Source organism: Parasteatoda tepidariorum, chromosome 4 (assembly GCF_982258835.1).
Source record: "Parasteatoda tepidariorum strain Cologne lab strain chromosome 4, Ptep-v5.0, whole genome shotgun sequence".
In the NCBI taxonomy this organism is placed as follows: domain Eukaryota; kingdom Metazoa; phylum Arthropoda; class Arachnida; order Araneae; family Theridiidae; genus Parasteatoda; species Parasteatoda tepidariorum.
The window spans coordinates 62953517-62966376 of record NC_141758.1 but is presented as its reverse complement, the minus strand read 5'-3'; the positions used below and the strand labels follow the sequence as shown (position 1 = coordinate 62966376).

The 12860-nt window shown below is 28.6% G+C and overlaps 1 protein-coding gene across 2 annotated transcripts in view; it reads left to right on the top strand.

Moving 5' to 3' along the window:
* Positions 1–10310: 10310 nt before the first annotated feature.
* The window catches only part of LOC107446961 (uncharacterized), a 29665-nt gene continuing 27115 nt past the window's right edge, over positions 10311–12860 (top strand). For both annotated transcript variants that reach the window (XM_016061749.4, XM_016061748.4), the window contains exon 1: positions 10311–11021. In XM_016061749.4, coding sequence (XP_015917235.1) covers positions 10488–11021 — 534 coding nt within the window. In that variant the 5' untranslated portion in view covers positions 10311–10487. The remainder of the gene's footprint in view (positions 11022–12860) is intronic.

The following is a 12860-nucleotide window of genomic DNA, read 5'->3' as shown; positions in this document are numbered from 1 at the left end:
CTTCAAATTTCACTTTTTTCGATCATCTTAAAATAGTTTCTTGTTCATAAAGAACAATTAGTCGTAAGATCCAGACTTGGCGCTTTATTACCAACTTCACTGAATTTTATTCGATCGTAATGAATCCCTCCTGACGTCAAACTTCCTTGAATGTTAGTTTGGCGTATCCTGATCCCGTTTGGAACGAGGTTCTTAATGGAATAAGTACAATTTTCATTATGGCAGATTAAAGTGTAGATGAAATCTATATTCCAACAAGAGTTTGTTTATTTTAGAGGAAAATGTGGTGTTATTTTTTTATCATTCAGTTAGCTACTACTACAGGGGTTCAGCGGGGAAAAAGAATAGTTCAGTAGAAAAAAAGAACAAAATTAGATTTCAGTAGGAAATTTGTGGGGCATTTTTTCAGTGGGAAAAAAGAATTTCAGACTTTCCTGAACTCTCCCCGTTATAAAGAACAAGTTAGCTTTGTAAACTAAAAATAATTCGAAATGAAGAAAAATTTTATAAGATTAAATTTGATAAAAAATATTTTTTAACCTAAAATCAAATTTGATTATTTGTTCTTCGAGAAAAAAGTTTTTCAGGAACTTTCCGGAACCATGCAAAATTTTTAGAAACTCTCCTGCATATTACCTAAACTTTTCCTGAACTTTTTTTTAAAGTTTTTTCCAACCATTCTCATAAAGTTTATTTTTATCAACAAAAAAATTTCACATTTTATTCCTATAACAAATTTTTTCTCATTCCAAATTATTCATCAGTAACAAATATAACTTGCTCGTTATAACGAGAATTTTTGTATTAAAGCTTCTTTAATGATTGATAAAAGTCTCTGAAAAAGTTTAGGCTAATTTAGGAGACTCTTCAAAAAATGTTGTAAGTTTCAGGAAAGCAGAACAAATAATCAAACTTCAGAATTACTTTAACAAATTATTTTAATTTAAATTCTCGGTGACAAACCGAGCTTGTCTGTTATAAGGAAAGTTTATTAACAAGGTTGTTTGAAAAACACTAATGAGTGGAGAAGAGTTTTTGTTATATAAGGTTGTTTAAAAAAAAACATTGAATGTTTGAGGAAATTCTCTCGAATTTAGGTTCAGATAATGTGTAAGAATGTCCTTACAACACGTTCAGGAAAGTTTATAAAAAAACCTTTTTCCCGCAGAAGAAATAATCATATTTAATTTTTTATTAATAAAAAATTTTTATATTAAATTTATCTTTTATAACAATTTTTTTATTTCAAATTATTTATCGATAACAAAACTAACAAATTCGTTATAACGAGAGGTTTTGCAATAAGTTTGTTAAAAAATGCTTAATGGTTTAGATGCGAATTTAAGGGTACAAAAGTGGCACTTAAGCGAATCTAAGCGTCATTTGAGAGCGAAAAGTAAACATGCTAATTTAAGCTTATAAAAAGTTGTTGCAACAATAAAGATCTTATTTTTACTTCGAACGAGTGCCTAATAGGTAATTAAAAAATTATCCAACTAGTTTGCAAATTACTTGGATATTTTAAGAAAAAAAAATTATATCACTTTAATTTTCTTAATCACTTTAATTTTTTTTATCACTTTAAATTTTTTTATCACATGGATCATCCTTGTTACTCGATTTCAACACTTTTGTGATTGCATAACACCAAAAAACATTTTATTACCTTTTTTTTCTATAAAAATATATTTTGAATGCCTACATTTGACAAAGCAACCATAGTAAGAAAAAAAAATTTCAAATTGATCATTGTATTGTTAAATATCTATTGTTTGACAATAAATCAATTTATTAAAATTTTATCGGTAATAATAGGAACTGATGTTTGTATTTGCGACAAATCGGAAAAGCAGCCATCAGCACGCTCTTCTTAAAATCGACAAATACCCTAAAAATCATCAAACTTGTTTATTATCGTTCTAATTTAAATGTTTAGTCGTCATAACGTTTTAAATTTGCAAAACTATATTTTGTTGTAAAACAACTGAGAATTTTCATGGTTACTGCTGAAAATCTACCTAGAGGTTGGAGACCGTTATTTCTAAAATAATCGAAATTTTTAATCTTCTGTACTATATTCTTGAGACCTTTTTGTCAGTGTTTGTGCAAATTTCAAACTGGTATTACTGCGGCATCATGAAGAAAAATATTTTCTAGTCTTATAGTGATAAATCATGCAATAAATTTCGCATGCTGCGATAATTTAAGAACAAAGGTCCTATAAGAATATAATTTTTAAAATTTGGCACTCAAGATATAAACTCTTTTTTTTTTCTGAAAAATTTCTATTTTAAAGTTATTTAAAATAATTTAGGCGTGTTGCATGGTTCATAAAAGGCCATTAAAAACTAGATTAAGCAGCACAAAATTTAGCAAAGTAAAATAGTTCTAAAGTTACAACTATTTAAAAATAAAATTAAATGTTAAAAATTCTGAAATCTAAATTGACATGAAAAAGTTTATTTGTTTAAATTTAGCGAAAGTTTTTTTTTTAATATAAAAGGTACATGATAAAATTCGAAAATCATTTAAAATAGTAAACTTCACTGAACATTTATTAAATATTTTTTTTTTTAGCGATTAGAAATATTTCATTTAGGACTTTAATAACAATAACACCTGCCCACAGCCGTGTACTCGATCCTTTCTGATTCCAATAGTTAATAGCTGTGGCCGGAAATATAGAAAATTACTAGGCATCTTGATCTCACATATTTATCTTCCTTTTTTTCTTCAAAAGATTTATTCGCGCTTTATTTTTAAAACTCTCAGTACTAAGAAAGAGAAAGTGTCAACACATTTTATACACAACCTTAGAAATTAAATATTGGCTATAAAAAGCTCAAAATCATTTTAAACGAAAGATTTAGGGTATATTTCGTTCACCAGGAGTTGGCACTCATCTCCACCTCCTCAGACACAGAGTACATTTCAGAGCGGGAGTAAGGAGAGAAACATCTCCTCGCTTGAAATTGAGACAACCCTTAATGCGAGCAAAACACAAACACTTACTTTTTTTTCAGTCACTTACTCCGTTTTGGTTTTTCTAGCTAATTAAATATATTTTAAATTTAAAAACTGTTTTTTTTTCAGCAAAGTATCTCAAAAATGGTAAATTATTCACTCAAAAGAGAGAAATATCATTAAAAATGGCACAAAATATCATCAAATTTATGAAATACTTAATGTTAAAAAAAATGCAGATAAAGTTCGCGAAATAAATATTTTTGCCATACGATCGCCAAATAGCAGCCTTGTTCAGGATTGCTGCATTGCTCACAACCTTTTCCCAAAAATTCACGCATACCACATGATGAAGGCGGGGCCAAGTGCCAACTCTTGCTGGTGAACGAGCTATACCATAACCACCTACAAGGCTCTATGAGCCTCTTTCCAGCCTCTAAAAAAAAAGGTCTCTTTCAAAAGTTGTTAGTTGAAACTATTTTTTTTTCTTCGAGATATATTAATAGGAACTGTTAATTTTTTCTTTGTTTTCTTTTAGGTTTATGCCATAAACAGTTTTTATTTTTCAAACATTAAGCTAAGAAAGTAGCATTAGGAACAGTTTGATATAGCATTATCAAATGTTCGTAGTTGCCCTGATTTTCCTATTAAAAAAAAGTATTTGTTCCGATTTTTGCGTGTGTTCAGTACATTCCATAATAATCGATTAAAGAATAGAAAGGTTTAGACTTTTAATCCATCTTTTTTATTTTAATTAACAATTAGTAAAAAGTGCAAAATCCGATAATTCAAAGTTAGGGATCGTTCACTAATTTATAAACATAGTTAACGTATATGTCCTTCCCTGCAAGATTCCTTGTTTAAAATTTTTTGAAAATTAAGTAATTTTATATTTTACATTCTCAAAATTTCATGATGATGAATTCAGGTATCATACACTTAATTTATTTCTTAAAAAAATGATGTAACAAATCTTGTAGGAGAAAATTTTATACACTGGTGTCCAAATTTTTACACCAGAAACATGCGTTATGCTTAACTTTTAGACACCAGTTGTAAAATTATTGATTCCAATCAATAATACACTAATCTTATGACATAATTTTTAAATTATTAATTGAGGGATCATCAATTAAATGGCTTTTGTGCAAAAATAATAAGCGTGTTTTTGTTTCGAAATTATTGAATCCTTCTTCATTGTTGATAAAATAAAGTAGATTACTATTTTACTGAGTTAAGTAAAATAGGGAATATTGATTAACCCTTTAAAGGGCCCTTTATTTCTAGTAAAGGTAAATTAAAGTATTTTTGGAATTGAAATTGTTTTAAGAACAGTAATTGATATTAAAAAAAAGAACTCATTTAGTTTATAAAAATGCCATTTTTTTGGTGGTAAATATATAAGATAACCTATTTATAAGATGGTAATATATAAGATGGCTGCGAGCTTCAAAAGGAATTATGTATTTTATAACTTTTATACGTTTTTTAAAAGTGACAAATGGTTACCAATTTTATTCAAACTCACTTCAAGAAAGCTGAAGTTATTGAAAAATGGAAACCTTAATTAAAAGTGGTAAAACGTGGTGGTAAGTATACTTACCACGGCCTTCAAAAGGGTTAAAGCTGGTTATTTTTTAATGCAACTGTACTATAAAACATTTTTATACATTAATCTCAAATGATTAGGATTTGTTCAGAACTCCATTAAATTATACTGTTCTAGCTAAATAATTCTGAAATTAAAAATATTTTGTTATTTTTTGCGATCAAATTTGCTTCAATTATATTTAAACAGAGCAAACTAGATAGTTTAAATTTGTCGTTTGCCCTTTTTAAAAGTAAATATGTGTATTATATTGTTCAAAAATATGTCCTAATTTTTTTTTTTTTTTTTTTTGAAACTCTTTACGATTTTTGCGCTGTTGAAAATGAAACGTTGTTGTTTATATATTATTCTGATAAAAAGAAAAATAATTAGTTGGGTAACAAACAAACACGCATATCTGTTTGAGTAAGAAACGCGTTTTGTCCAATGATTCGTTCTTTCCTCATAGAACAGTTTGTTACATAATTTTATTTTACAAATATTTACGTAACCTTTTTTTCATAATGTTTACGTAATGATCGAAATCTTACACAAACGTTTAGGTACAGTGCGCCTAAAAAGCGGACTACCCTGAATTAGAATTCAAAAACAAATTCTAACAACTTAATATAGTTTATATACTACATACATAAGTAAATAAATCTAATAAGTTATATATTAATGAATATTTACCTCACATTAGAGAGCTCCACTTCAAGACTGACAGTTGTATTGTCTGCAATCCATTTCTTCTTTCTTTTCAAATTTGGAGGAAATCTGAGCATTCAAAAGCCTTTTTTTGAACTGTTTGTACAATTTACTGCCGCACAACCACTCATATGAATAATTTTAGGCATCCAAGTAGCCTTCAAACTCTCATACTAATACTAATATAACGTAACTTGCGAGCTTGTCTGCTCCATAATGGCGGAGAGTTCAGCTCTCATAGCATAGGAGCCTTACCCAGAATAACTTTTTAATTAGTGATGAGAACTCAATTTTAATGATTCGAGGAGGTGATCACAAATATGCTAATGGATGCCTGCAAGTGACGTAGTGTGGGTATCTCGATCCTGATTGGTTGTTGAAATGTGGCATTTGTTTACGTTAGCAACTGCTCTTTCCATTCTATTTCAAGAAAGTCAAGCCCGTCAAGCATTAATTATCTTAAATGATGCATTCTAAATTATTTTACAAACATTCTTTCTCAAAAATTTCAATTCTTTCACTCTATATTTACGCAGAGACTTGTCACAAAAACAGGCACAAAACTAAACAAACTAATAATGCATCGAAGTTGCCAGATGCATGAGGCAGAAATAGATCACGGTTACAATAAAATTCATACATAAATAATAACTCTAAGTTTAAAAATAAAAGAAGTAGACGAGAAAGAATTCGCGATCGCAACGCTCGAGTACGCCGTCTAGCGGGAGCCTGTAAATATCGGACATTAATTTATCACGTTTTCATTTAGTTCCATCAAAGTCATTGACTGAATCAGACGCCATTTTTTAGCAGCAAATAAGAAACAAAATTTCCCTAAGGAAAAGGCCGAAGGACTTGAAGAAAATCTCCAGAATATTAGTAAATCTTTCAGGAACAGAACACGCCAAACATTTGAAGAAAAATTCCTCAATAATTTTTAATTTCTATTATCAACAAACTTGCAACTGATGACTTCCGATTTCGGATACTGTTACAGATGTGTGTATTAAGATAAAATGCATTTCTTCTGTCTTCAATTCATTACGAATTAAAGTGAAGTCAACATTGCTTTCGTCCTTCCAGTGAATAAATATGAATTCAGAACATACAGAATTGTAATAGTTATAGCATATTCTTCTTCGTTATAGAATAGTATATATTTCTGTATCCATATAATTCGGAAAACAACAATAAAAAATTATCTAAGTTACTTGAAATAGTGCCATTTGTGCTGATTCTTAATTAATTTAAATCGTTTTCTTGGTAAGTTTTTTTTAATTTTGAAAGAATAAGTTCAACTAGAATTCAGCTATTCTGTTTTTAGCTACATATTCAAATTCATATCAATTATAAAATTTTGCTGTGTAGTATGTTATCTAAAAGTAATGAAGGTATAAACTATGTATCTATTATTTGAGAATAAAGTTTTCAAACAAGGAACTTATCATTTTGGAATTCTCCGGGAATCATAAATCAGGTAAGTGCAATGATTTTTACAATAAAAAATTTGCTTGTAAATATTTTTTTTTTCATTTGATAATGGTTCTCTACAGAATGGTTTTTTACGTCTGATTAAGAACTATAAGAATAATAAAAAAAGAAACAATATGAAAGTTTTTATTTCAATGTTAAGAATTCTTAAAATCGTTTTTTTTATCCTAAGAATTCTTTATTTTCCGTTTTTTAGTTTATAATTTTTTGATAAAAATTGTTCTCAAAATACTTTTGAAAAATTAAATGGTATAACATTATGTGTTTATGTATACTTCTTGTATATTCCAATGTTTGAAATAATATGATTCAGAAAAGTATGGAATAAAAATTCGGTACTTACGTATTAACGCCACCGCCGCTACAGATTTGGCGGTTTTTAAGTGCCGCCAATCTACACTTAAAATTTTTGGCGACAATTCATAAAATACAACACTTTATTTAAAATCAAAATAGTTAATCGGATTTCGGTGGAAAATGAGCCGATATAGAGTTTAGCATAGATTCAAAACAATCATATCGCCATATGAACTCTGATGAATAAGATTCCAAATGAAATAACATTTCCAAAACGTACGTTTACCAAGATAAAGTTTTATGTTGTGGGAATTGGTACATTTTCGTTTTTTCGGTAAAATATTTCCCTCCTGAAAAAATAAAATTGCATCTTGTTTTGTTTTTGGCAAATCCCAAAGACGAATATTCGTAGCACTAAAAATGGCGACAAAAAAGAATTGTTTTTTTTTTTTTTTTTTTTCTTTGTTTCGTCAGCATTCTTTATTTTACGTTTCTTAGTTTCTAAATAATGATTTTTATTGAAACTTGAAATTTTTTGATAAAAATTGTTGTCAAAAAACGTTGTTTACAAAATTAAATTTCATAAAATTATGAGGCTTATGTATACTTTTTGTTCATTTTAATTTTTGAACTAATATGATTCTTAAAACTATAGAATGTAAAGTTTAAATGGGCCTTTCATGTTATATCATTAAATTTAGTAATACTATTTCTCGGGCATTAGATTTTAACTCTTATATAATAAGAATATACATATTTTTTTCTGTTAATGTACAAATATTTTTCCGATGTGTTTTGGATGTTCCTTCTCTAATAAAAAGAGATACCATTTTGTTTTCGGTTGTACAAGAAAGAATATCAAGCATTTTTCTTTTTTAAATTTAATAAGCCACATTAAAGAAGGAACGTTGCAATGCTACACGCTACATTAACGACGTCTCCAGAGTAACTGAATGACGGTTCATATAGAAATCGCAGGTATGCGTCTCATACAACAACGCCCCCTATAGTTCGTTGCGATCGCGAATTATATTTCACCAAATTTGATGTGCGATGCTGCTCTGTATTTAATTAAATTATTGTTAATTAACTTACCGTTTATTAACATTCTATCTTATGTAGAAAAACTTAGCTCAACTTCAATAAGCTATTTTGCTGATAAAGACTAGCTGACGCTGACATCATTGGTCACATATGTGGGTATGAGACCAATGATGTCAGCGTCTTCTTAAAGTGCAAGTACCCAATTAATTAGTACAGATGATATTTTAAGTTACGAAATCATATACAAAAACGTACTTCCTCTAAATATAACTTTTTTTCGACGGATTCGGATTTTTGACCCCAAAAATATAGGGCGTAGTCGCAATCTGGCATATATGCCAGATTGCCACTAATGTGAGCAAGTATAAAGAAATTTTACTTATTTTTATCTTTCTAACAATTATTTTGAACTTTGGAGCTAAAATATATTTAATATAGAGTGTTTTAAGAAAAATACTTTTAAAGTTTCATTGACGGAATTCATTCAATAACTTGCTCACAGTATCTATATTCCTCCGCTTTCAAAATATTGATAGGAACGGCCACGGTATAGATCGATGTTTCTGTGCTACTTGGGTATGTAGTCCCCCTTAGTTTGATCAAAAGAACGTTCCAAAGCTTGAACCCCCTAATGATACTTTTACTTTTTGCGTATTTCGCCATATCTCGAGAATTATACAATCAATTATAAAATTCATTTATCCAAACATAAATTCATGCAAAAAATAAATTTTAGTAAGTATTTATTAGTTTTTTATTATTTTATTTAGTAATAGGCAAAAATTATTTGAATTGTAAGGTATACAATTTTATGCATCATTTTAAAGTATCTAATTTCTCATAGCAAAATACAACATTTGAACGAAATCGGTGCAATAGTTCCTGAGTAATCGAATTTTAAAAAAGTCGTATATTTAAATTTTAATTTAACTCAAATTTTGTATTTTGTCATGTAAAATAAAATACTTTGAGATTACGTAAAAATTTATATTCTTTAAAATTCAAACATTCTACGACTATCATTAAATAAAATTATAAAAAATCACAGATATTTATTAAAATTTATATTTTGCATACTACAATTATCTTTGGATAATTGAATTTTATAATTGGGTATAATATAAAAAAAAACACAACTACTTCCACTTAGTAGGAATAACATTTACCATGACGCAATGCTAAATTCTATGCCACTATCCACATAAATCAATTATTAATCAAAAATCGAATATCAATTACTTTTCTTTATAATGCAATAAAATCTGGCGAACACTTTGTTTGTTTATTTGTGGCTTGAAGTTAGGCTCGCAGAAAATGCCGTTCATGGATTAAATTTAGTAGGAATAACACAACCTGTGACGTAGGCTATAGTATACCCAATTGTGTGTAAAAAATTTTCAGTTCGCTTAAAATGTTTTTGAAATATAGTGAAATACGCAAAAATTAACATTAGGCCATCCAAATTTTGGATCGCTCTTCTGACCAAGCTATGGAGAGCATTTATCCTAGATTGTGGCTGCTCCATACGTTTTTGAGGACAGAAGTCTGAAACTGACGAAAAATAGGTATGCTTATTTAGAGAAAGTACGTTTTTGTGTCTGATTTAATAATTTTAAATATCATTTGCACTAATTAATTAGCATATTTTAGGTCACCCCCTCGTATCATTAAGATGAAGTTCGAACGTGACAGATCAAAAGTCATTTATGGTGGCCCATTTCTTTTTTTTTTTTTTTTCTTTTTTTTTTTGCGCACAGTGTACATTTTTTTCCTAATGTTAAACAAATTTTTACGTGCATCATAACGATAGAAAAGTAAAAAGTTACACTAATAAAATTCTTTAATTTAAAAAATTAATTAATCATCAAATTATTAAAAATATTCAAGAATTGAAAATTATTCATCGATTCTAATCACGTTTTGTTGCTAATTCAAAAATCTTGCCAAGGTATCAAATTCTGAAAAAGTTTAATCGTTTTTAAAATATTTATCGGATTTGAAACAGGGTAAAATCTTTTTTAACGAGATAACAAATAAAGTAGATTTAAAGATATGCTTCCAATTTTGTGGGAATGAAACAATAGCGTTTTTATTCTTTTGGCGAGAGAGCCTCGTTTTATTAATTGCCGATATGGTGGTATATCGCCAAATAATAGAAGTTAGGTTGATCGTTGCCACATTTAAGATATTATTCATTTCCTTTGTTGCCTGATTTCTTACAAACTTTTGTTAAAAAATTGCTTTGCGCATGCGCAAATCCCAAGATCAGCTTGGCATCTATTTGTATTTAATAACATTAGTTGAATAGTAAAGTTGAAGTGTTAGAAATGATTCTATGTTTTGAATGAGGTTATGACCCAAGTAACAAGAAAATTACTGTGAAAAACCATTAAAAATGGCTCTGTCTCAAGGTAATAACAACACGGGAATGTCGCAACTTAATACTAACAATGTGCAGATGGCTGTATCTCAAATGAATACCAATTCTGGTACGCCAGTCCAAACTTCCGTGTCTCAATTAACTGCTCAAGTACAAGCTGTACAAAACAGTAATATGATGTCACAAAATCCTCAAATAATGGCTGCATCAGATGTTCCTGAAGTTCAAATGGCCGATTTAAATACTAGTACTGGCCAGTCCATGCAAATGACAGTGCCTCAACTCAATTCTCTTAATTCTCAAATGATCTCTAATTCAGATGTATCTGATGTTCAAATAACGCAACTTAATTCTAATACTGGACAACCAGTACAAATATCTGTATCTCAACTTAATACTAGTACTGGAGCTCCTATTCAGACTTCAGTCCCTCAACTTACTGCTCAAGCTCAAACAGTGCCTGCTGGAACTATGATATCTCAAAGTTCAGGTCCTCATTCAATTATGATTCATCCTATGATGACAATGACTCAAGCACCTCTTCAGCAAGTGTGTAGCTTTTATAATTCACTTAATATATTATTCTATGGTTTATACCTTATTATTTACCCTCAATTCATCTCTATTTTACTAATTTTCAACTCAATAAGTTGTTTAAATGTGTTATGAAATGTTAAGAAGTAACAATTATTTCAATGCTTAACAATAGGAAACCTGTTGGAAAAATAAAAACCTTTCTCCCCTGACTATAATTAATATTGAATAGTTAGGATAAATAAAATAAAAAAAATTATACATTGAAATCAGACAAATATTGACAAACATTTTAATTTTATTTAATCTAAAATCTTTTGCCTAAATTATAACATGAAGAAATAAAATCAATAAGTAGATTGATAACAATTGACAACATGTAGTTATTACCTGACATTTAAACTGAGTAGTTAAAATATAGGTTTTGACTTCACTGATAATACTGAATATTGATCTCAGTTAGCTATAAGATGAAATCAGTTATCAGATGCAAAATAGGCAGCATGATAGATTCTGATCAACTAAAGTACGGATGCATTCTTATGAAGTATGCAGCAGAATTTCCAAAAACACCAGAGGTATTTTTCTTTTAGAAATTACGACAAATTAGCTCGTGATTACCTTCATATGTTTCCCAATGCAAAATAATAATTTTGGGTTATTATTGTAAGAGCAAAACAAACTGTTTGTTTTTTTACTTTTCTCTAATAATGCCAGAAATTTTTTTAAAAAAACAATCTTTTATTTATTTTTTTTCTGAGTATTATTGCTCACTAAAACATAAAAAAGAATAAATTTTGCTCCAGCGGAAGGCCCAGTGGCAGAATCGTTGTGACACAGCAACATTGTCACAGAAAGTTGCATAATTCTTGCAGAAAGATTTTTCTTTTTAAATGTTGAAAATTCTGCTTTCCTTTACTGCAGAAATGTATTTGTAATAAATATTGAGATAATCAGTTTTTGACGCACTCAATTAACGCCGATAGCATCGTAAACCGGTGTAATATTTCAATTGTATTTTCGGCAGTTATTGATATTGATTTTAACGTGTTTTTTAAATATCCTTATATATTTCAAACAATATGGAAAATACTAATTGTGCATTTGAGTATTTACTTTTTAAGGCAATAATTCTATTGAATTTTTGGCAATTATTGCTATTGATTTCTCCACAGTTTTTAAATCTGATATTTTTACTGCAGTATTATTTATTACAACAACTTAATCTTGAAATGAAACACGCAATCGATTAGTCCGATTCACTTGAGTTCGCCATCGGTCTTTTTTTCAACAAATACTTCAATGGATTTCATGATTTTTAATTATTATATTTTATTGTGACGATTATTTACAAAATGCAAAGGAGGAAATAATTTTTGCTTCCCCCCCCAAACAAAATGCGAGAATATCACCCATATTATTTGAATAAAAAAATTTTATATGTTCAATTCAAGAAAAATTATATGTAGTTTTTTTTTTCCTTTTGTTAACGTGTTGTTTTTGTTATTTTAAATTAGTAAGATATATGTTTGTTATTATTAAACATATCTTGCAGAAAGACAATAGTGTTAGAGTTTTGTCGCGGATTGCTCGAAAAAATTCTGCCTGAAGGGCGGAAGGCTAGTAATTTTTAACTTGTTACGAGCGTACAGTTTTTGTACATTTAATATTAGCAGTGCATTTAACATTGTTATATGGAGTATTATAGGAGTCATAATATTGCTCTAAAACAAAAAATCTGGAGAAAAAGGACAAATCAGGACTAAATATTTTTTATTAGGAGTATGAAGAAATTTTCGACCCTAGCAAAGCTTTTTAGATCATTAGTTCTTAAAATAATCATATATTGCTCTG